The sequence below is a fragment of the Xiphias gladius genome, chromosome 8, assembly GCF_016859285.1.
Source record: "Xiphias gladius isolate SHS-SW01 ecotype Sanya breed wild chromosome 8, ASM1685928v1, whole genome shotgun sequence".
Taxonomy (NCBI): Eukaryota; Metazoa; Chordata; class Actinopteri; order Istiophoriformes; family Xiphiidae; genus Xiphias; species Xiphias gladius.
The window spans coordinates 13,644,307-13,666,145 of record NC_053407.1 but is presented as its reverse complement, the minus strand read 5'-3'; the positions used below and the strand labels follow the sequence as shown (position 1 = coordinate 13,666,145).

Sequence of the window (21,839 nt, the reverse complement as noted above, 5' to 3'; positions counted from 1 at the left end):
TCAGTGAAATCACAATGAAAAAATACTTTTCTCTTGTAATCACTACTTTAATGTTGTAAAGTTCATGCTATGGTATATCTTACACAAATTATGATGTCATAACATACATAACACATTACATATATAAACTGGAAAATAAGGTTTTTGAGAGTTTATAGATGACCATTGTCTTGATGGCATTCTGTTTTTTTTTGTTTTTTTTTTGGTCCATGTTCATGTAGCCTAAAATGAGAAGCACTGTTCTCAGAGGATCGGTAAAATTTTCTTTAAATGAATCTTCGTCCCTCACAGCATTTCAATGATATGTTCCAAATCAGTTCAAAAAACTTTTCAAAGAAATATATTGACAAAATAAATGTATTTTTTTTATGCTAATATCACAAAATCCAGGGAATTCAGAAATGTCATTAATATATTTCTTTTGAAATTGGTTTGTTGGGTAAATTATATGTATAATTTTGTAATACATCTCTCTGACTTTGTGACAAAATGTTTATTATAAAACCAAATTCATTTACATTGACTATTGTCAAAGTGAGCACTCCAGCAGCGCTTATCATAAGGAGTTGCAGTGCTGTGGTGCATGAGTCTGATGCATCTGTTGTTACACTTTCTAACCTTTATATTGATGCAGTTTTACATGATATCTGTGTTAAACGCTGACTGCACATCAGATGAGCTGCTGCTGCTCGGCTCCGCTCTCCATCCTCTGTCAGGACGCAAAGGACCCGGAAGACGTGTGTTTGCTGTCAATGCCAACGACGGAGAGGAGGCATCGAGAGCTAAAAGCCCGCATTTAAGACAAGATGGCAGGACTGCCCCGCAGGATCGTGAAGGTAAGAATTTGACCCTTAAAACAGCAGCGTGTGTGACTTTTCTGTCACGGCTGGAGACTCGACACACGCAGCGTGAACTCTAAAAGCTCTGCCTGTGAACACTTTTGTGTGCTAACGTTAGCATCCAGCTCGCTAACGTTACTTTGCTAAAGTAACTTCCGTTTCATTCCTGTGCCCAGATACACTGACACGGGGTGGTTTAAAAATACACCAGCGCTTTGTAAAGATGGCGGATAAATCTGCTCTGTGCCGGTATGTCTTTGCTAAATATGCTTCTTAAGCACGATGGTGTACTCAAGTTGCCTTTGACCAGATTGTGGTGCTACCTTGAAGGCTGGCTAACCGGGCTAACATTGCTAACCACGGCTAGTTTGTTAGCTGTGTTTTTATTTGAATGATAAAAACCGGAACATTTAACAAGGTAGCGCTGCCCTGTTAACATGATACTCTCGGTATTATGCTTTAATTTTAGCCGTATATGAACTGAAGATGGCATGCTTGCCTCTTGTAGTTTTATTTTTCTTAAGTTCTCAAGCGAGTAACTAGCCAGGAGATTGCATCTTGGCATCATGACTTGGTCACAAATGTGGTAAAGTAGAAACTACCAAACGGAGTGGGGCGATACTTGGTCTGACTCGTGTCGCATGGCCCCTGAACCTATGGGGCAAAAACAGAAAGTGATTCAGCTTGCTCAGTATACTAAAGATGCTACCGAGGGAGTCAAATCTTCCGGCTTGACCGGTGGAGTACAGTGTTGTCGCTGGCGTTTGGCAGCTGTCAAGTCCTTTTGCTTTTAAGAGGAGGTGTCTTCAGCTCCCCGCACCACCCAGACGCGAGCCCATAATTACTTTACTTGACGGGTAGGAAGTTACCCGTGCATCTCCCTACCGTGACGGCCGTAGTGTTCAGTGAAAATGCACAGCACTGTGCAAAGGTTTCCTGCACTGAAAGTAACGGACTAAAAGTAAAGTGCAGTAAACAGGGGAAGAAAAAAAAAAAAAAAGAAATCAAATCAATATTTGATGTGACCCCCCCCCCTTTGGTAGCTAGGTTTTTCTAAGCATCTTGGAGATCTTGCCACAGCTTTTCTGTGGATTTAAACTGTCTCTGTGTCTTCTGTCTTTTCATGTAATCCCAGACTGTCTCTTGAGTTGATTCTTAATTTTTGTTTCTTTTTATTTTATTGTTTTAACTCCTGCTGAACTGTGGTGGTAATAGACAAGCCACACTGAAGCAACATTACCTTCATATTTTTCCATAGGAAACCCATCAGTGCGATAGCTGTATATTTATATTTATAAATATATTATTATTATATTTGAAAATAACGTTCATTCACAATTGTTTATTTATCCTACTATTGATACAGCTTGCCTGATTTGTAAAGGAACTGGGCCTACCTTATATTGATATATATGCATCAAAAGTGCATTATAGGAACATGAATGGTGGCTAAGAGGAGGTTGCGCAGGTGGGTGAGTAAGCAAACCACAGACAGGCTGTTGGTGGGAAAAGGTGGGAAGGCTGGGAACAGTACTTGGTGGACCGAGCCCTTGAGCCCTCAGAGCGTGTGACTGGGAATGGGAGCCCCTCTCCTGTCTGTGTTTTCACTGCATGGTTTTGTCTGTGGGTTATCTGAAACATTTCAGGAATCTCACTCACAGTTGCATTCAGGAGAAGAGTGGCGGCTGTTGACAGGCTTTATTTGGTACTATGTTTTTTTTATACATAGTTGGTTATAGGTTATGATAAGGATCAAAGGGCCTTATATAGCAGGAAATGTGTTCTGTGTTGTGTTATCAGTACTACAGTTTGGAGAATGCAGAGTATACAGTGAAGATAATAATGACGTGCAAAGCAGTGAGCTTGAATGTAGTTTCCTTGTTGAAGGCATCTCTTAGGTGTGTCGCTTGGGCTGCCTTGTGCGTACCGCAAGCCAGATATCTGCTCCTCTTTTAGAGCAAAGGTGTGTGTGTTTCTTTAGGCCTCTTGGCTGTCAGTATGAGTTGGGAGTAGCCTTGCTGCGGGAGTGGCAGTAATGGTCTCCTGTGGCGTGGGGGCTGAGTCAGTGTCACCTCTAAAAGACAGTTACATACTGCGCAGAGTCTTCAGCCTCACAGCATTGAGCCACTATTGCAGTCCACGCCACCGTCTCCTCTGTGTTAATGGATAAAAGCCAAGCACACTACAGTCCACATCCTACCTTCCATCTCTGGTGTTAGAATAATAATGACACAACTTTTTTTTGCAGCTCTCTTGTGTGGGCGAGAGCTTTTATAAATCTTTTTTAATAAATAATTTAATTTTTAAACAGGTTTTACCAATATCCAATAAAAAATCCTGAGGATATTTTTAAACTCAGTTCAACACTATTATGTGTAGTTTCCACCAATGCAGTTAGCTGTAATGCTTGGTACAGGTGTAGCTGTGTATGAATCACATCTTTATTTGTAGTTCTCATAATGTATTAAACAGTACACTGGCTCCAAGTGGCTGCAATCACTAAAGGAGATGAGCACAAAGTACCTCAGACACAAAACCATAAGATATGTAACACACATTTTTGTCAGATATCTTGGTTGTTGTTTTTTCAGTAGTTCTTAGATCTTTGATATTATATTTAAATGTCAAAGTCAGTTTCAAGCAAAATAGTAGTCAAAGAATGCCAAATATTCTCAGCTGTCTCCCTCTCAAGTGAGAGTAGGTTCTGCTTTTCTCTGTTTTACATCATAGTAAACTCAATATCTGTCGATCGAACAAAACAAGACATTTAAAGACTCCACGCAGGACTCGGAAGTGGCGATGGGCTTTTTTTTTTTTTTTTTTTTTTTTTTTTTTTTATAGCTGCTGTTTGACATTTAATAGACTAAATCACTTATTGATCAATTGAAAAAATAATCTGCAGATTAGTTGATAATGAAAATAACCATTAGCTGCAGCAATTATCTCAAAAGTTTTTGGGCAGACAGAAAGTAAGAAAACGGTTTTATTGTTTAAAGAACTGGCTAGTAATTGTCACATAAACATACCTTTATGCATCTACCGTTTACAAAAGGAACAACGCATTGCTCTCCCGCCCTGCTTTAACACTAGATGTTGTGCATATGTCTGAACGGGGCCTTACGGTAGTGATTTAATCAGTTAGTTTTCTCTTTCTTTCTTTTTCTATACCAGGAAACTCAGCGTTTGCTTGCAGAGCCTGTGCCAGGCATCAAGGCAGAGCCAGATGAAAGCAACGCCCGCTACTTTCATGTGGTCATTGCTGGACCTCAGGACTCCCCTTTTGAGGGGGGCACATTTAAACTTGAACTCTTTTTACCAGAGGAATATCCCATGGCAGCTCCTAAAGTACGCTTCATGACCAAAATATATCATCCCAATGTGGACAAGTTGGGAAGAATATGTCTAGACATTTTGAAAGGTAAGTCAGTACATTATAATGTGACAGTTACTGCTTAGGCACATAGAAGATTGTGGGTTTCATGTCCTTTTGTCTGACGTGGAACCCATTTTCATAAGTCTCCAGCTGTTATGTGTGGCATACAGTGTGTTTTGCCTTAAAAGACCTGTGTTCTTCCTCTGATAGCTTAAAATAACAATTGACAGAAAATCAGTTTCTTCCCAAGCAGCTATAATAGGTACTTTGCATCTGTTCTCTCTTTGCTCTGTTTAGTCAGGCTTGTTAGTGTAGGAAAGCCTGTATGTATCTTGTTCTGTGGTGTTTGGCCTGTGAATGAAGTGAGGGATTTGCCAATTTCATCTTGCCCAAAAGATCAAGGGCCTCTTACGCTACGCTTGTGACCCCTAACTGGAGATTTCTGCCACTACTGCTGCGTATCACCACTGCCTCCTCACTGCCCCCGCAGCTCAAAATAGATACACTATTCCTGTGCTGCTTCTTTTACTCTCTTTTTTTCTTTCTCTACATTCAACATCTTATCCTCAATTGTCCCACTGCTTTTCTTGGCCTCCACTTTAGTCTTATTAATCCCTGTGTTTTTTTTATTTGTTAATTTGTTTATTTTTTTCAGATAAATGGTCACCAGCTCTGCAGATTCGCACAGTGCTGCTATCAATCCAGGCATTACTAAGTGCACCCAACCCTGATGATCCCCTAGCAAATGACGTTGCAGAGAAGTGGAAGTCCAATGAAGCTGAAGCCATAGAAACAGGTGAGAACTGTGATCTGTCCGCGTTCAACGGCGGGGTTATTCCACTTTATATTCAGCTCTTGTCTAGTGCACCTTTCACTTCCCCCTCTGTCATTTGGATTAAAGGAATATCCAGGCTAAATACACACATACATACACAAAAGCAAAACACAATATATGTTTTACTTGACATTTCCAGGCAGATTTTTGTATTCAGAGCTGTGTCTCTTTTTGACTATCTTGCCCAGACTTATCTATTCCATATATTTATTTTATACAATGACTAAAATATGATGAAACTACAATACTCTAACATTGTTTAATGAACACTAAATATGAACTCAAAATATAGTTTTCATTAAAAAAAAAAAATTAAAATTAAAAAACTAACATCTTTCGAATTTCAAGTAAGTTCTTCCATTGTCTCTTACTCTGTCCTCACTTTGTGACAGGATACAGTGGCATAAAAGGGATGTAAGAGGGGTTCCTTGTGGTCATTTGTGGTTATTGCATTAATTACATAAAAACTGAAAATCAAAGCTGCAAGCACTATTAATGGTTGGCGTCTCCTAGTTTAGTTATAAAGGTGAAAATGTCATTTAGAATTTATAGGATATATTCAGAATTCAACATCCATTTTCACAATAAAATTTTGTTTAAAAAAATATGGTGAAGGTGGTTGCTGGTGGTAAGATGGTGTGTATGGAGAGGTCTTTACAATACAAGTCCTGTGACACTAATTGTGGTTTGGAGCTATATTGGTAAATTCTATACAGCTCATCTTATTATTCTGTTTTTGTTTTTTTTGTTTGGTTTTGTTTTTTTTGTTTTGTTTTTCCACTCTACAGCCAAGACATGGACCAGGCTTTATGCTGGAAACAAAAATGAAGTGTAGAGCCGCCTAACAAGTGGAGACACAATTGGAAGTCAAGTGTGAACACAACTCCTCATGTTCCGCCAAGACCTCTTCCTACTTCATTTGCATTTAAAGGACACAGTCTTAAATATGTGTGTGTATGGATATATATATATATGTGTGTATATATATATATGTATGTGTGTGTGTATATATATAATATATATATATATATACATACACATATACATATACATATAAATTATAAAATAAACATAAATATAAAGTAAAGGAAAATACAACTGCTGACAAGTGGTGATTTAAATGCACCCTAGTAATGAAATGGCTCGTCTTTGTCCTTACTCACTACTGTTGAAATGCATGGGCAGAGGTTTTAGATCTACTCACCTGGCTTTCTTTGTCCATTGATTTTTTTTTTTTTTTTGGGAGGCTTTTGCCAACTGCTGCTGCTTGTACAAGCGTGTATAAGGGGAGGGGTGTCCTGTTGGGGAGGGGAGGGGAGGGAGAAATTTGCTAGATGTGGTCATTATGGTATGCATTTTATGTTTGTTTTTTTTTTTAACTTTGTTTTGCTGTTTGTTTATTAAAAGCAGCTAACTACTACTAACCCACTGTATGTAAAAACTCACCTGGAGACGGACCGGACAGCAGCAGGACACACAAGCAATCGTAGCCATGCGTCTTCTTCAAGTCACAGCTGGGTTTATTAAATACAAAATAATATGACTAAAAGAAACAAACTGAGCCTGCCACATTAACTTTCAACCACTCTCAGTATAGACTTGGATGTACTGTAGGCTTGGGAATGGTGAAAGAGAATGTTGAGGGTAGGGTGGACATTGTGGACCTTTCCTTAGTTTTAGCACATAGTGTATGTTTTATTACCATATCCAGTCTTTTATATGTGAATCTTTCCGGCTATTGAAACACTAACTACTCTGCTTGTTTCCATGTATGTCATCACAGTCTAATTCTACAAGACTCAGTGGTTTACTTTCTTCAATGGCATTTATTTCACAAAGCGTTGACTACATTTAAACTGTCAGTTGTTTGACGACGTAAGGGGCTGACCTGTGTTAGATGAAATGCTGGGTTGTTTTCGGGATCAAACTCCAAAAGATGATCAAGGCTGTGACTCTGGATTGTCGTAATTGGTCTTTGGCTGAAAAGTCTGTATTCAGTTCACTGTTTGTAAATTCAATCTTTCTATTGATCTGTGGAGGAAATATTTTCCTGCTCTCAGAATGCTATGAAACAGTTCACCTGCATACTTTTATGTTCTGTAAATAAAATCTATTGATTAATAAATAGCTGCCTGCGTGTGATTCTTGATGGGACACCTGTAAGACAAGTGTGACAAATACTGCTGATGTATGTTGTAATTTCGATAGGGATAGCTGGCAGGTCAGATTTGTTAGATTTTGGATAAGAATGTTCATGAGCAAAGCCAGTGGTGCAAGAAGTACTCAGATGAAACGTACTCTGTTACAAGTTACAGCCCTCCCTTCAAAATTCACTTAAGTAAAAATACAGTGGTATTATCAGCAAAGTATTCATTATGTAGAATTCATCCTTGTTAATGTTACATTAATGGATTATTAATATGTTTTAACATGTAAGCAACATTTTTAATGTTTATGCTTGAGGTGGATCCAGTTTATACTATTTATACCATACTATTCGGTAGTTTATGAAAAAAAAAAAAAAAAATACACCCCTGGTCCAGCCCCACAGGTGGGACGTAACTTTGCCTGATTACAGCTTTTCTCTTTTCTCAGGAGCCTAGGGGTGTGTACAGGCGGGTCAGGTGACATCTTTTTGACACATTATTAGGACATGGATTTCGGGGGGCTCCCATGTAATCCCTGTCATAGCTTTGCACAAACTCAGCCTGAGTTCTCATCAGCCACCATACGTGAAAACACCTGTGCGGGTGTGCAGGACTTTCTAAGTTAAATAAAATGAAAGTATCTAGTAACTGTAGTTGCGAACTAAAAGTACAATATTTCAATCTGAAATGTAGTGAAACTGAAGCATAAAGCAGCAAAACACAGAAATACTCAAGTAAGGTATAAGTACTTCAAAAGTGTACTTGCTAAATGTACTCAGTTACTTTCAACCACCGAACAAGGCTGCACCTTGACCCAAAGAATCTTCAGTTTTAGGTACATTTATTCTGGACTTGTGCATGTACAATCCTACAATAAAAGGAAGTAAATCAATGCTAATTAATAATTACTGGTAGTTAATTAACTAGTTAATTAGCTAATATTATTCAGAACAACTTGTGCTGCATAGTGTGTGGATTCTGAGTTCTCATTGCGTTGTTCCATTTTACTATTTTACATTAAAAAGGTTAAATGTAGCAGTTATTTTTATTACCTCTACCTCCGATAATTATTAAAAGCTTTTCTATAGCTTCCACATTCAGACTTTTTTACTACAAAATATTATTATTATTAATATCATTATTATCATTAGAGTCCTTTCTTGTTCTGGTTGCCGCCGGTTATCAATGGCCTGATAGTTATGAATGCCCGTGTCCTGATTTTAGGAACAGTCTGCCATGAAATTGCCTTTTTTTTTTCTTTATAGACCTCTGAAACATTTCCGCCTCTGAACACCTCCTGCCGTCCTCATCCACCACCAGAGGGAGCCCCTGAGCTTTGTAACTTTCACACCCAGCAGTGCATTACAGGCTTCACCCACTGCGCTGGAAAAACGCATGCCACTGCAAACAGCCCTGGGAGTGTTACCACCAGGCTGGCCCGCTGCACTGCGAGGGGGTCCCGAACCTGCGTTGTTCTGTTTCTGGGACCTTGAAACGGCAGGGAATGGCCTTATGTTTCCTTCAGTTACCATGGGAAATTGGGCAATCGCGAGACTCCAAATGCGACTCATATACACAGTAACATAATATGTCACGTGGCTGCTATAAGTTAAGCAACGGAGACCAGGTGGGGTGTGCAACAATAAAAAAAAAAAAAAAAGATTAAAAACATCTAAACTGATTAAAAGTAAACACGTAGTTGAAACTGTCCGAACAATGTAATTTCCCATATAAATTGAAATATAATACAAATGCGCTACAAGGGATGAAAGGTAGCCTTATTTATTTAGTTGTATGGGGTAGGTTTGTCTGTTCTTATTTCTGTAGGCGGAAATTGTTCACCCCCCACCTCCTCATTAAGAATGACCACATTTCTATACGTGTGACAGGATGTTAAAGTGGAGAGTAATGAGGGAAATGGGAGGGTTAATGCTGTTACATGGCTTATATACTGTTTAAAAAAAAAAAAAAAAACGGGATGGAGGTGTTTGCTAGAAAGTTGACGATTAAAAAAAAAAAAAAATCGATCATAGTCTCAAATGGCCTGATTTGTTAGTATCCCGGTGAAAGGCACAGTGGTCCGGTGTTGGAGACCTCTAGGGCGGCACCTGAAAGCAGCAGCCAGCCGCACGGAGCGAGGCGTCGCTAACGCACGCGGCGTTTTCCAGCGCTCATCCCGCCGCGTGCGGCTGCCGGCCGTGCGAAGACACTTCGGGCCCGGGGGGTTCGGCTCTCATCGATCGATCGCCTCGTCTACGGCGAACATCGGCCTCCGCCGTAACTCGGGAGCTGAGCTCTCGGGTCAGCTGGTCGCAGCCCCGCGACCACAGATTGTGAGCGAGAGTTTTTTTTTTTTTTTTTTTTTTTTTTGGGAGTCGTGCGTGTTGACGGCGGCACTGAATCGCCATGGTAGGAGCGGTGTGCGACCAGATGCAACCTGACACTGTCTCGTAGCACAGGAATGGATGGGCCGAGGGCACACCTTTCGACTGGGACCGCCTGAAGAAGCTGAGTCGGGGATATTGTGGGAGATACGCAGCCCCTGCCGTCTCCCGCCGAAGCCACTTTCCGCAGCGTTTGGTGGAAGCCAGATTTTCTCTACTCCCGACATTTTTTTTTTTTTTTTTTTTTTGGACGTTTCCCCTCGCACTCGACGATTGGGAACATATATGATGAAGTTTAAGCCCAACCAGACCAGGACGTACGACGGCGAAGGCTTCAAGAGAAGAGCGGCGTGTTTGTGTTTCAAAAACGAACAAGAGGACGAGGTAAGATCCGTCTGTCCGTCCGTCCGTCGACGGCTGAAGTCTGCGGTTGAACTGTTGGAGGAGAGGGCATTTACCAACAGGCGGCTCCTTTCGACACAGTCCCAGTTCAACTCCCGAACTCGCGCCGACTGTCACACGCGGAGCAGACCCGAGTGTCGGTTTAACGCCGCGTCCCTGTGTGTGAGAGTGCGTTCGCGTCGGGCACAGTCGAACGCAACTCGGCTGATATATACGACCCTATTAAACATCCGGGAGGGGGGGTCTCACAAGCTGGCACCCAGCTGTAACCAGCACCCGGCAGGAGACCGTCATTTTCATTTCCTGTCCAGGAAGGAAATCCAGGTAGCTCACGACCCATAAAGACGGGGCACCCTCGCCGTGGCCAGGTAGCAACCGTGCTGCCTAAACTGCTGGCAATAACACTCCCGCACGCTCAAGAATTTATTCGATGACATATTCCGTTAACTGCAGATGCATTTCATAGGTCTAACATTACATGTGATTAGAGACTGAAACGCAACACTCCCCGGCCTATAAACACCACCTGCCATTGAAAAATCTCGCATCCACATTCACTCGCGCATACTTAGACCAGCACCAGCTGATCTGGTTATTACACAAGAGCGTTTCCATATCGACACCTGACCGCTGTGGTCGCTAAGCCTTTGCTGAGGCACCGTGCAACTCCTGCACTCCGCATTTCTGACAACAGGCAGCGGTGGACCGAAGGTTAGAGGGAACAAGAGCTTGTGACGGGAAGGCCGCCGGTTCAATCCCCCGACCGGCAGGATTAAATCTAAGTGGGAAAAGTGAAAAAAGCAGCCCTCATCAGTCACCTCATCGGCTCCAGTGTGGTGCCCTTGGGCAAGGCCCTTAACCTAGTCCGATCTGCTGGCTGCTCCAGTGGAGCCAGCAGATCAGACTGTGGTTGTACTGGGCGGCTTCCAGGTGTGAATATTAGTAACTGTGTGAATGTGGTCAGGGTGTTCCTGTAAAAGGGAGGTTGCTTCTCAGTGACACTACCCTGAATAAATGAATTCAGTTGTTCTAAACTGCAGTAGGAGTGCACTGGAGTGCTGGAACATATGTCTCCTTAATTCATATTGATTCTGTATTTAACTAAAAGGTCACCCAGGAAAATCAGCATAACCAGGACTTCTCCCACACGGACTCAGTTTGCTCACGCTCGCACTGAACACTGTTACCTTTTGACTTTAGGTAGGGGTTTCTACAGTTGACTATCAAATGCGACGTGTTCCCTCGCATGCCAATATCAAATCGATCTAATGGGGCTAATGAGAAACTTAAATTACAAATAGGGATATACAGTATATGGGCTCTGACATTACAAATGAACCGGTTTGAATATGTTTCCCACTAAACTCATTCCGCAGCCTACATTCAGTCTTAAAATGAGCCCGTAGAGAACACAGTCACTTCCTAAAACATGCACTGTATTATTTTAGATTGATGCTGCTGAAATTAAGACAACTCGGGGCAGGGGTGTCCTAGATCACAATGTGTCTGCCTGGTGACGCGGCCCATCTCAGGACCACATGTGATACGGGGAGTGGGATTGTAGGGGGCTGGGTAGGGAGGGGGGGTTGAGTGTTACACTGTGTGCTAAACATCAAGTGACCTATCGGCTGCAATTTATAGAAACAAGGTGCAGGCACTTGCTGTCCCCTGACGGATTTGCTTTCCTGCTCCCTGCGCTCACACATTCCTCTTCCCATCTCTCTCTCTCTCTCTCTCTCTCTGCCTGCTATTCCTCTGTGACATGCGTGCTGACAAACGCTAAAAGTCACTTTGATTACCGTTGATTGCGCTGGAGGATGATGAAACGGTGCTGTTCCTGTCCTTCATCGTCACTGTCATTGCCTTGATTGAATGTGTCACACTCCACGCGGTAAGCGATCCGTCCAGTATGCATGCCTGGTTTACAGTCACTTCCTCAACATGTCAGCTGGAGTCCAGGAGGACAGGAACTGGTCTGCAGAAAAATGGTCGACGGGATGGCGCCCCGTTGTATGTACTCAGAAAAATAATGCAATCTGTCCAACTTCACCTCATAATACAAGGGAAAATGACAATTCTATATTATATGTTATTTTTATTCTTTGTGTAATGATACATGCTGTAATTTTCAATAAACTGTTGGGGCCAATTATTCAGTATGGGAGAAAATGTCTTAATTAATGTGTACAATAGTGGCAGGGTTTGAAATCAGTATTACAATATTGACGAGATAACAAAATATGACCAGTGTTTACAAAGTCACATAAAGAATAATCAGAGTTTTTGCATGACGTCATACAAAATGCTGATGTAAAACAAGAACTTTAGTAACTCCCTATTTAAAAATTAATTGAAATGAGCACTAGTCGTTAATTTTGACAAAATATTTGTAAAACGGTACCACAATAGGTTTCATCAAAGTTTCTGCTAAAAAGCCAATAAACAGTATTGAACGGAATTGTTGCCCAAGCCTTTTTGGGACACAGTATCAACAAAAATTAAAAATTATACTGAGAGTATCAGTATCATTTTTGCATTATATTGTATAGGTGTTTGTATTATTGTGGCCAATCACTGTACATTTGGGTCACTGGACCAGAAATAATAATAATAATCTGAAAGAAATAGGACTTCTATTTATGCTTTAACTTTGTTTTAACTTCTTGCCTCATGATACCAGATTCATTAAGCTTAGTATGAGTATACAATCTGTCAACAGGATCTTAGCTGGATTGTGATCAGGGTGATTCTCACCTTAAAGCTGATGTGGATGTGCCCACTCAAAGCTCTTCCTCACCCTGAACTCTCAGTGAGGTGTGTGCGTGGTGCCTGTTGGGGTCGTTAACCTCCCCCGCTAAGCTCTTTTGTTTTCATACAGAAAGGCAACTGCTGAGTCAGGGGTTTTTGAAAAGCCTTTTGGCCGTGAGTGCCTGCGCGAGTAGCTGCGTATGTGCAACTGCGTACGTGTTTCACATGGCGTTTGTGTGTAATTGGGCATGCATGCATGTGTGTGTTGTGTGCATTTGTGTCAGTGAGACAGCAGCCAGTGTTTCTACAGTCCCCAGGGACTATCTGTGCAGGGGTGCAGATGGAAAACTTTTTATAGGCACTGTATTCTGGGTTTGCTGAACGAAACGTGTTATGTAAAATTCTGCTACAATAAGGAATCAAAGGAGGGAGGTGCAGGATTGCTGTAAGGGAATTATCCTTTGGGGATCTATGTTTAGCATATTTATATTACTGTCCATATTTTAACAACTGTCTACTCATAATGTGAACCATTAAAGTTTTATCAATGGACATAAAAATATCTTAGGTACTCTAAAGAGCAAGAAAGTTCTAGTTTTAGTGAGTAAGCAGCTACTGCAGATCTGGGTCATTGAATGTGATATCGCATGACAGTGAAATCCCCTGTACCCTCTAACTTGGCCTGTTATCCATACATAAATATTGACAGAGTTGCCTGTGTTAAGAATAAGTCATATGGTCTCCAGAGAGTTTGCAAAATGCAGGAACAGAGACAGAGAGAGAGACTGAATTTTGTCACACCCACGTGCATTTAGGCATTTATACCAGTGATCCAATGTGTGTAAACAGCAGCTCGTTGTGAGTTTTAAGTTGTTGATTTATAGTGTGATAATTCTTGATGCGGTTGATGAATGGATAAGCTCAGCTAACAGTGAGTAAAGTTTAAATGAAGTCCTTTCTGATTCCTGAGATGTTTTGTGGGTTATATCTTACCGGCTGTGACCCGGCTACAGATGAGGGTCACGCAGCATGAAGTTCCCCTCATCACAGTAATTTCTGTGCAGCCGAGGCCAGCTTTGATGGCGGGGAAGATTATTATCATTAGTGCTCTTCTTAAATCTGTCATACTCTATCAGGTCTCAGGAGGAATGCAGACACATCGTAATGTTGGGAAACCTCTGCCGGAGCAGAGGTTTGGCTGTTGGATGGGCAAAGAGCTGATTTCTGGTGCTGGTTTTTAATCAGCCTTTGCTGTCAAGAGAAACTGGCTGCACGTGTCAGGTTAGCCGAGGGCAGAATTCAGTAAGGATTTGCATGAAATCTTAATGTGGGTCAGTGTGATGCCAGATAGGGTTTGAGATCAAATGGCTGCGTCTCCGGATGGGCACCATGCTGGAAAAAGACCCAACTGCATGTATTTGAGTTCATTTAAACATATTGTCTGGCTTTAGTTGTTATTTCAGGTTGGATGATTTTTGTCATATTTTGTAGCTCTTCAAGTTCTTGATTATAGATGAAAACTCACACTAGTTGCTCTCATTCACTTATTTTAATTATGTGGTGAAGATTGTGTCATGCACAACAGCCCAAACCAAACCACACTCATGTTAAATTAAGTAAATGAAAGGAATGACTGTCAGGACATGTGAGATGTTCTATACACTTCCTGCCAAAAGGAATAGCACCACGCTCGGCCGCCACCAGACACCTTTAGTGATGACGGACTCCTGACCTGGGCAATGCCGTTGGCGTGTTCCTGGCACACTGAACTCGGCAGCAGAGACCTGACAAAGGGCATTTTCTCCTTGGCAGGTGCTACTGGTGAGCAGCAGTCGACATCCAGACCAATGGATTGTGCCAGGAGGAGGAATGGAGCCTGAGGAGGAGCCCTGTGGGGCCGCCGTCAGGGAGGTGTACGAAGAGGTGAGCTCATCGCACACACTTAACAAAGAGGTATACTCTGTGTTGGGTTCATGTAATACATTTTGTGGTTGGCACCTTCTATAAACAGCCAGTTAAAACGATTCATTTCCATGCCGGTGTATTTGCATGTTTTACTACAGATTGCACACACCACATATCACTGCTGACTGTTTTCCGAAGCATGCTGTTTGTATTTAGATTCTCTAACCTCCAGGGGACCGCTGTTTTCAGTTCCTGCCAGTGCAATGTGAAAATCATCCTTCAGAGACTTGAAACTTGCTTGAGAGCATTCATTTATTGTGGCTTTATTTATTTTTAAAGGGGGTCAAAGTTAGAATGCTGTTGCACGATAATACAGGTGAGAGTACAAACTGTTTTGTTGGTGTGCTCGTGCTCTCGGTTGTGGGAATTTCCAACGTTGTGAGACGCCTGTGAGAGTCAGCTGATCAGCAGCACTGCTGTCACAAGCTATATTGTCATGCAATGAAAGTAGAAGATAAACCATAAGCAAACATGGAGATTGTGACCTAAGTCATTTCTTGTGCTGACCAGGTCTGGTGTGGAGGATGACTCCACAAGACTCAGATGGTAGAATTTCCCACCGTCAAGTGAAATCATCAATGAAAAAAGTTTTTAGAAAATTCCATCCCAGGAATGGATGACCATGTGATGGTAACCTTGACATAGTAAAGCAGTTAAACCCCGCGAGACCACTGGTATGACCCACTATAACCTCAGTTAACAAAAGCAAAATTTGCACATGTCACCTGTCATCTTAACTGAAAAGTCAGTATTGCACATTCTGAAAACAAATTCTGCATCTGTTCTATTAATTTTCGTTGGCTGGAGGCACAGACACAAATGATCATTGTCATAAAACAGAAATTCTTGGCAGTTATTGTCGTCACTGTTCACAGTATGAGATGCTCCCGCTGCTTTGCGAGCCGGATCCAGATGAGGGATAGAAATATTTGGCAGTGATGCATAAACGACCCTCTTTAATTGTTCTGTGGTTTAGTAAAGAGGTCGCTGGTAGTTGGCCAGAGTGCGTGCAGTGGAGTGAGCTGTGAGCTTCTGCCTCGTGTGCTGACAGCTTTTGAAGTATGGCAGTGACATTTGGAAAGGGTTTCCAGTTACCCACATCCTGTGCCTCTCAGACCAGACGTGCCTGAATATAGATGAGCCGCAAAGGAACTACTGTGGCAAACTAATGATTCAAAACGTCATGTTTTGATACCCTGCTGTCAAGTTCAACACATCAACCACCATCAATATCGCATCCATGTGATAGTTTTAATTTGTGCACGTGTGTGAGATTTTTCAATGCTATTAGGCTATTGTGTGTAATTCAGTTTTTTTTCCTGTAAGCACTGCAGCAATCTTAAATCAATGTTTGACAAAAGCGGGAAATACATGCCAACAGACACAAACGAGACAGTGATAAATCTTCTGTGGTTGGTTACTATAGACAATAGCTGTGCCCCAGTTATGTACTACAATTCTAATGCTAAGTAGGTTTTGAGTATCTAGTGTGTTCAGACTTGAAAAGTAACAATATTAGAGTATGTTCAAAGGTCAAAAGACGGAAAAATTAAATCTTTCAGAAAGATATTTAGGTTTCTCCTTGTAAAGTTCATACTGGTCATTTTTTTGTAACAGTTTACAGTATATAGTTTAGACTGCATATAATTAGTATGTTGTATGGATTTGGGAGACAGCAATTGTGTCTGTCTGTTGTGGGGTCTATAAAATGAGAGGATAAGTCCTAAATATGTGACACAGCAAGAGTCAAACTATCCATTCACACAAGAACAAAGCAAAGAAGTCTGAAAATCAACCGTCCATTTTGTATCGCAGAATTTTTAGATTATGCACATCGGAAATCATCTCATCTCCTCTGATACATGTGAGTTGATGACGTTTCCATTGCAAAATTCTGTGGCCCTCGTCCTCTAAAAATAAAGTTGTAACAAACTGTGCATAAGCAGAAATGGATCTTGACCCGTGTGACATACTTGTGTTAAGCGCCCTCTGTCTCGATGTCCTGTCATTCAGACTATGTTTAGGTCTACCTGCTCATCTCTGCTAAGCTGTCTCACAGGCACGTGGCTTTGCTAGGATTGTACAAAACCGCAGGCTTTCCTTTCCTAAATCAGAAAAAAAAAAAGTTTAACTGAGAATGTGCATGCACATAGGAACAGAGGCAAACATTTTTCCAAATACCAGGTCACGCATTCTCGCTGTGTTGCAACTGTATGAAAATATCGCACAGAGAGTGTTTTCATTCAGCTTTGTTAGTGTTGGAAGGACAAATTTATCAGTCCCTATGAACTTAAATGAAAAAATCTCCTTAATATGCTGTGTGCAATGTTCAGTACTGGTGATACACGACACCGCGTGTATGTAAATGTATTATATGACTCTTTATAACTTTTCTACATGTGTTTGCAGGCTGGTGTGAAGGGAAAGCTTGGCAGACTACTTGGGATTTTTGAGGTAAGCTTGTCAAACTGTCATGGAAAATTGTAATAAATTTTCATGTGGTATATAATACATTATATAACCCTGATCAAAATCCTGAAGTAACTTAGCTGGCAACCCTACTATCATGTCTAGCATGCCTTCATGTGCCAGTCCTCAGTCAGTCAGAGCGTTATGTTGTTTTGTTCATGTACGGTCTATAAAAAAAACAGTGCAGCTAATCAGAGTTTACACATCTCTTTATCCAAAAACTTGGCATGCTTTGCATTGCATTGACGCAGTTTATGGCAGTAATATAAAGTAGTGTCTTCATCTAAACCTTTGCAGCACAATCAGGACAGAAAGCACAGGACGTACGTCTATACCCTCATAGTGACGGAGACACTGGAAGACTGGGAGGACTCTGTCAACATTGGTATGCCCCTTTTGTTTAACTCTCACTTTGTCATTTGACCAATAGTTTTGCATAAAATAAGCTATTTTTACCCATATACAGTAAAATAACGAACAAAATATGTAATAATTCATAGGCATAGACCTTTTATACAGACTTCAAATACAGCTGTCAGACAGTACATCATGTCACTGTACTTCTTCCTGGAGCCTGTTCAAACCAACTAAATTTGATTGTGGTTATCAAACCCATACATTTGATGTCGGGGCAAGATAGGCCTTGTTTATATTTTGAAGAGGTTTTTGTCCTCTTAGTCACATGAGATGGGATGCACTTAAATAATTTCCCCTATTTAGTAAGTAATTAAGCCCCTTCAATCTGCTGCACAGAGGGAAATTAAAATTACCCTGTGGAGATTTCTTGTACACAAACAAAGTTCCTGTTTACATCCAGTGTTTCTCACGAAAACACAATGTTGAGGTCTAACAAAAGTGTTGAGTGTATTTCCTTCCTCGTAAAACACTTGCAAAGCCGACTCTTTGTTAGTATTTTAAATCATGAAATGCACGCTTCCTTGCTTGCAGTCTCCGTCTTCGTCTTCCTCTGCCTTGTTGGTGTGATGCTGTGGCTCTTTGCGTGTGTCGACCGGTCAAACGGTGTGAAACAGGTGACAGAAATGTGTCTCGTGCCACGCGTTCATTATACAAACAAAACAGGGAGCCACTCATAGAAACATTGCTCCCCAGTGCTACTAGTAGTTAAAAAAAAAAAACGGAGCACGTAAGTAAGAGTTTTCGGGCAAATTAAAACATTTAGGCATAAATCATGTTATTACACAACATAATATTTTTGTGCACAATTGAAACAAACAGAAGTTATTCTGACCAGTTTGGTCCTATGACAATTAAAAAAAACAATTTGTAGGTCACGGGTCAGAAGGTTGAGGGAGGGTGGAGACCAATAAGTCATTATGCTTTGCAAATTTTTGATCAAGCGTACTCGATAGTCACTGTTCACCAGTAAATTACAGCAAAGGTTTTGAACCAGTATTCCAAATTATGCTCAATTTGAAGTGACACATTAAAATCTCAATAAAGGAAAACTAGTCACAAAGACTGTTTGGGCCTCCGGTCATCACTTTGTAAGCTGAGAAACTGGGACACATACGTATCGATGGAGTCTAACCCAGTGACCTATGGTGTTTACAGTCTTAAAATACAGACAGAAAAAAGTGTAGGAACAATTTGTCTTCTTCCCTTAAACACAAGTTAGTAGTTTACTGGGTATTAAATTAACTACCATTGCACAACTGCGCCACATTACCGATATTGTGTACCAGTTTTTGACTATGTTCTCTTATACATCAGGAGGTGCGGACAAATACTAAAAGGCGTCATCGCTACTCCAATGTTATAATAACAAGAATCCCCATATTATAGTGAAGTAAATTAACATGATTAATTTGTCGATTAACAGGAAATTAATCCCCAACTATTTTTATAATTGATTAAGTCGTTTTTTAAAAACAAAACTGCCAAACATTCTCGGGTTTCAGCTTCTCTGTTATGATGATTCTCTGCTTGTCTCTGTTTAATTTGATAATAAACTGAATATCTTTACGTTTTGGACGGTTGTTTGGTCAAAACAAGATCCGAATTTTCTGACATTTTATAGATCAAAAGATTAATTAATGAATCGAAGAAGTAATCAGGAGATAAACAATAATTAGCAGCTGCAAGACTTAAATTATTATCCCATTGCCCATCTTTTGTCTCACTCTTGCAAAACTTGCTCTCAATGTGGATAATGTAGGGCATGTATTGGCAAAAATAACTACCACTATTTGTTTTGAATGTGCTTGGTATTTCAAATCTAATCCTTCTCAGGGGACTTAGTCACTCAAAACGTAAACTGTTTGTGACTTGTCTAGAAAAAAAGCGGCCGCGATCATTTACTCCCTTCACCTACAGAAATAGAGTTCAGCCTGTTCACAAGGGGGAGAAATGTTTACTGTGCCCAGTTTTTTTCCAGTTACCATCACTCACCACAGCCCCCTCCTTACTTGTCCTGTCTTGCCCTGCGCGAGAGACGGAGAGCAGAAAAGGGTTCTGCGCTACTGGTCTAATTTACTCTCCCCCTCTACTGAAAGGCCAGCAGTGGTGTTCCTCGGGGTGCCAACATAAAGCGGGTGAATCCTCCCCTCTCACACCACCCTCTGATTATCACAGGCCCCAGTGGATTCCTTTAGCAAAATGCTGTTTGGATAGATGGATATTTGAATATGAGGAGGTGATGGGTTTGAATAAATTTATTTATTAAAACTACTTACGGATAGACAGCGAAAGGGACAGCAGTGCAAGGCCAAGCTAGTTGAGGGTCAGTGTACTGAAGTGCCATTGAGACACCACAGCAAACTCCTACCCGTCGATCAGCGCTATCCGTATGCCAACGTGCACTTCCTTTGCCCTTTCTTTGATGCTCTTGCAGGGAGGAAGAGGAAGTGGTTCAAGGTTGAAGAAGCCATCAAGGTTCTGCAGACCCACAAGCCTGTCCACGCGGAGTACCTACGCAGACTCACAAACACCTGCAGTCCCCTGTGCAACCCGACCAATGGCAACGGCCCCAGCTCCCAAGTGACGGACAACAACGCTCCCCGCTATGTTGTTTGCTCCACGCAGGGCTCAGATCTAGTCAACAGATAGGACCATCACCGGCAGCGAGCAGTTCTTCTGAGAGGACACCGGGATGGACTGATGATCTGAAAAGACTTCTGCATTCTTTACATTACTAATGCAGCCTCTTAATATGTACAGTACAGACTTCTTGAAGTTGATTTGAAACCCTTTTGAAGTGGGCTTGAAGAGTGCCAAAATGTTTTCCAAGTATACTTAAGATTTTATATGTATATTTTTTACCAGCCATCACCAGCTTAATAGAGCACATGTGTTCCTTTAAAGTGTTCAGCTTCAGATGGGTTTTCCCAGCGTGCTGCTTATGCAATGTAAAGATCCTTTTTAGTCTTACGTGCTGAATATGTGATTGGCAGTGCACACGGTGTTGGGTTGGTTTCCTGGAGGGCGGTACTGGGAAGTGTTGGGTATTGGAGAAAGTCCTGCCCCCATGGTGACTCAGTGCCAAATGATGTCATTCTGCAAGACATTTTGAAGAGGAGTAGCTCCATGTGTGTGAATAATTTTATTACAGTTCATTCTCTTGCAAACTTTTTACTGCTGTCGCCTCACCAAGGTTCAAGTCGTCTGAGGTATTTCGCGTAATCGCACAAAGAGAGTTGGGGCAAAGTCTCCCCTGATGCAGAAGTGTGAAGAGCATTGCTCCTCCTGTAATTACCACCTCACAGGTACACACAGTATCGTCTCTAATCACTAGTAAGAGTGTAACACGGTAATAAAGATTAGAGGAATATCTGCAAACCAGCCACCACACTGAAATGAAGACTTAAATAGTCCTGCCTCAAACATCATTTTATTTGTACATAGCTTTAATGTTGTCAGGCTGACTGTTAAATCGAGGTAATGACAGCATGTTGGCCCAATTAAGACAATTCTATCAGCTTCTGCGCACAGTCAAGTTATCAAAAGTTACAAATGTGCCAAAGACGGACAGTATTTAACACCACAAACACACACAGGTTGTATTAGACAAGGAATAATACATATCTTCTGCAGAAACTACTGTTATCATGTGCATTTGACAAGTGTGACCTCCTGTTAATGTCTGAGAATACAATACGGAGGCCTTGGTTTTAGAGGAGAGCCACAGTGTGTTGTGCTTTAAGTCTGATTCTCTTAAGTGCCTTCACAAACACAACGATAAAATGTGTCTAGCTTGCGAGCACTGCACATGCTAAAGCACCGACTGGGAGCAGTGCGGGCTGCCTTACACACGCCGTGGAGACCAGCCGCTTTTATTTGCTCAGCACGGGTGAGATTTGAACCACGGGACGTTGGAGGAAACTCGGGTTTGTTGTTGCAGTTGATTGTACAGTTTTAAGTATGCGGTGACTGAAATTATTTATTTATGTTTCACAACGAAATACCCCCAGCCATCACGAACAGAAAACTATGACAGTAAGTCATGGACTTTTTTTTTTTTTTGTCAATACCTCATAACGTGAGTACAAATTATGTTATTTCATTTTATTGACGATCAGTGACTCTTGTATTTAGGAGAATTGGAAAGATCATTTAATAACCCTCTTTTCTATTTGTGCATGTGACTGGAATATTCTGCTGTGCTCCATCGTGTTGTATATAAAACCTTTCAAATAAAAACGTGTATTGATCACCCCCATG

General features: G+C 41.3%; 2 protein-coding genes across 2 annotated transcripts; both read left to right on the top strand.

Moving 5' to 3' along the window:
- Positions 1-575: 575 nt before the first annotated feature.
- On the top strand, positions 576-7,141 carry ube2na (ubiquitin-conjugating enzyme E2Na). Its single transcript, XM_040134196.1, has 4 exons — positions 576-836; positions 4,011-4,257; positions 4,868-5,008; positions 5,836-7,141. The coding sequence occupies exons 1-4, from the start codon at positions 807-809 to the stop codon at positions 5,880-5,882; spliced, it is 465 nt and encodes a 154-aa protein (XP_039990130.1). The 5' UTR covers positions 576-806; the 3' UTR covers positions 5,883-7,141.
- A 2,281-nt stretch (positions 7,142-9,422) lies between these two features.
- nudt4a (nudix (nucleoside diphosphate linked moiety X)-type motif 4a) lies at positions 9,423-21,820 on the top strand. The gene is made up of 5 exons (XM_040132390.1): positions 9,423-9,962; positions 14,541-14,651; positions 17,103-17,147; positions 17,460-17,547; positions 20,014-21,820. Exons 1-5 carry the CDS (start codon positions 9,660-9,662, stop codon positions 20,226-20,228), a joined length of 762 nt encoding a protein of 253 aa, XP_039988324.1. The 5' UTR covers positions 9,423-9,659; the 3' UTR covers positions 20,229-21,820.
- The last annotated feature ends 19 nt before the right edge of the window (positions 21,821-21,839 follow it).

What these genes read in the sequence shown, in the direction of transcription:
- nudt4a (XM_040132390.1), top strand. Translation starts at nt 9,660, where the DNA reads ATGGGCCGAGGGCACACCTTTCGACTGGGACCGCCTGAAGAAGCTGAG. An exon ending in TCAGGGAGGTGTACGAAGAG is followed by an intron (nt 14,652 to 17,102) that starts GTGAGCTCATCG and finishes ATGTGTTTGCAG; the next exon opens with GCTGGTGTGAAGGGAAAGCT. An exon ending in GACTACTTGGGATTTTTGAG is followed by an intron (nt 17,148 to 17,459) that starts GTAAGCTTGTCA and finishes AAACCTTTGCAG; the next exon opens with CACAATCAGGACAGAAAGCA.
- ube2na (XM_040134196.1), top strand. Translation starts at nt 807, where the DNA reads ATGGCAGGACTGCCCCGCAGGATCGTGAAG. An exon ending in TGCCCCGCAGGATCGTGAAG is followed by an intron (nt 837 to 4,010) that starts GTAAGAATTTGA and finishes TTTCTATACCAG; the next exon opens with GAAACTCAGCGTTTGCTTGC. An exon ending in ATGTCTAGACATTTTGAAAG is followed by an intron (nt 4,258 to 4,867) that starts GTAAGTCAGTAC and finishes TATTTTTTTCAG; the next exon opens with ATAAATGGTCACCAGCTCTG.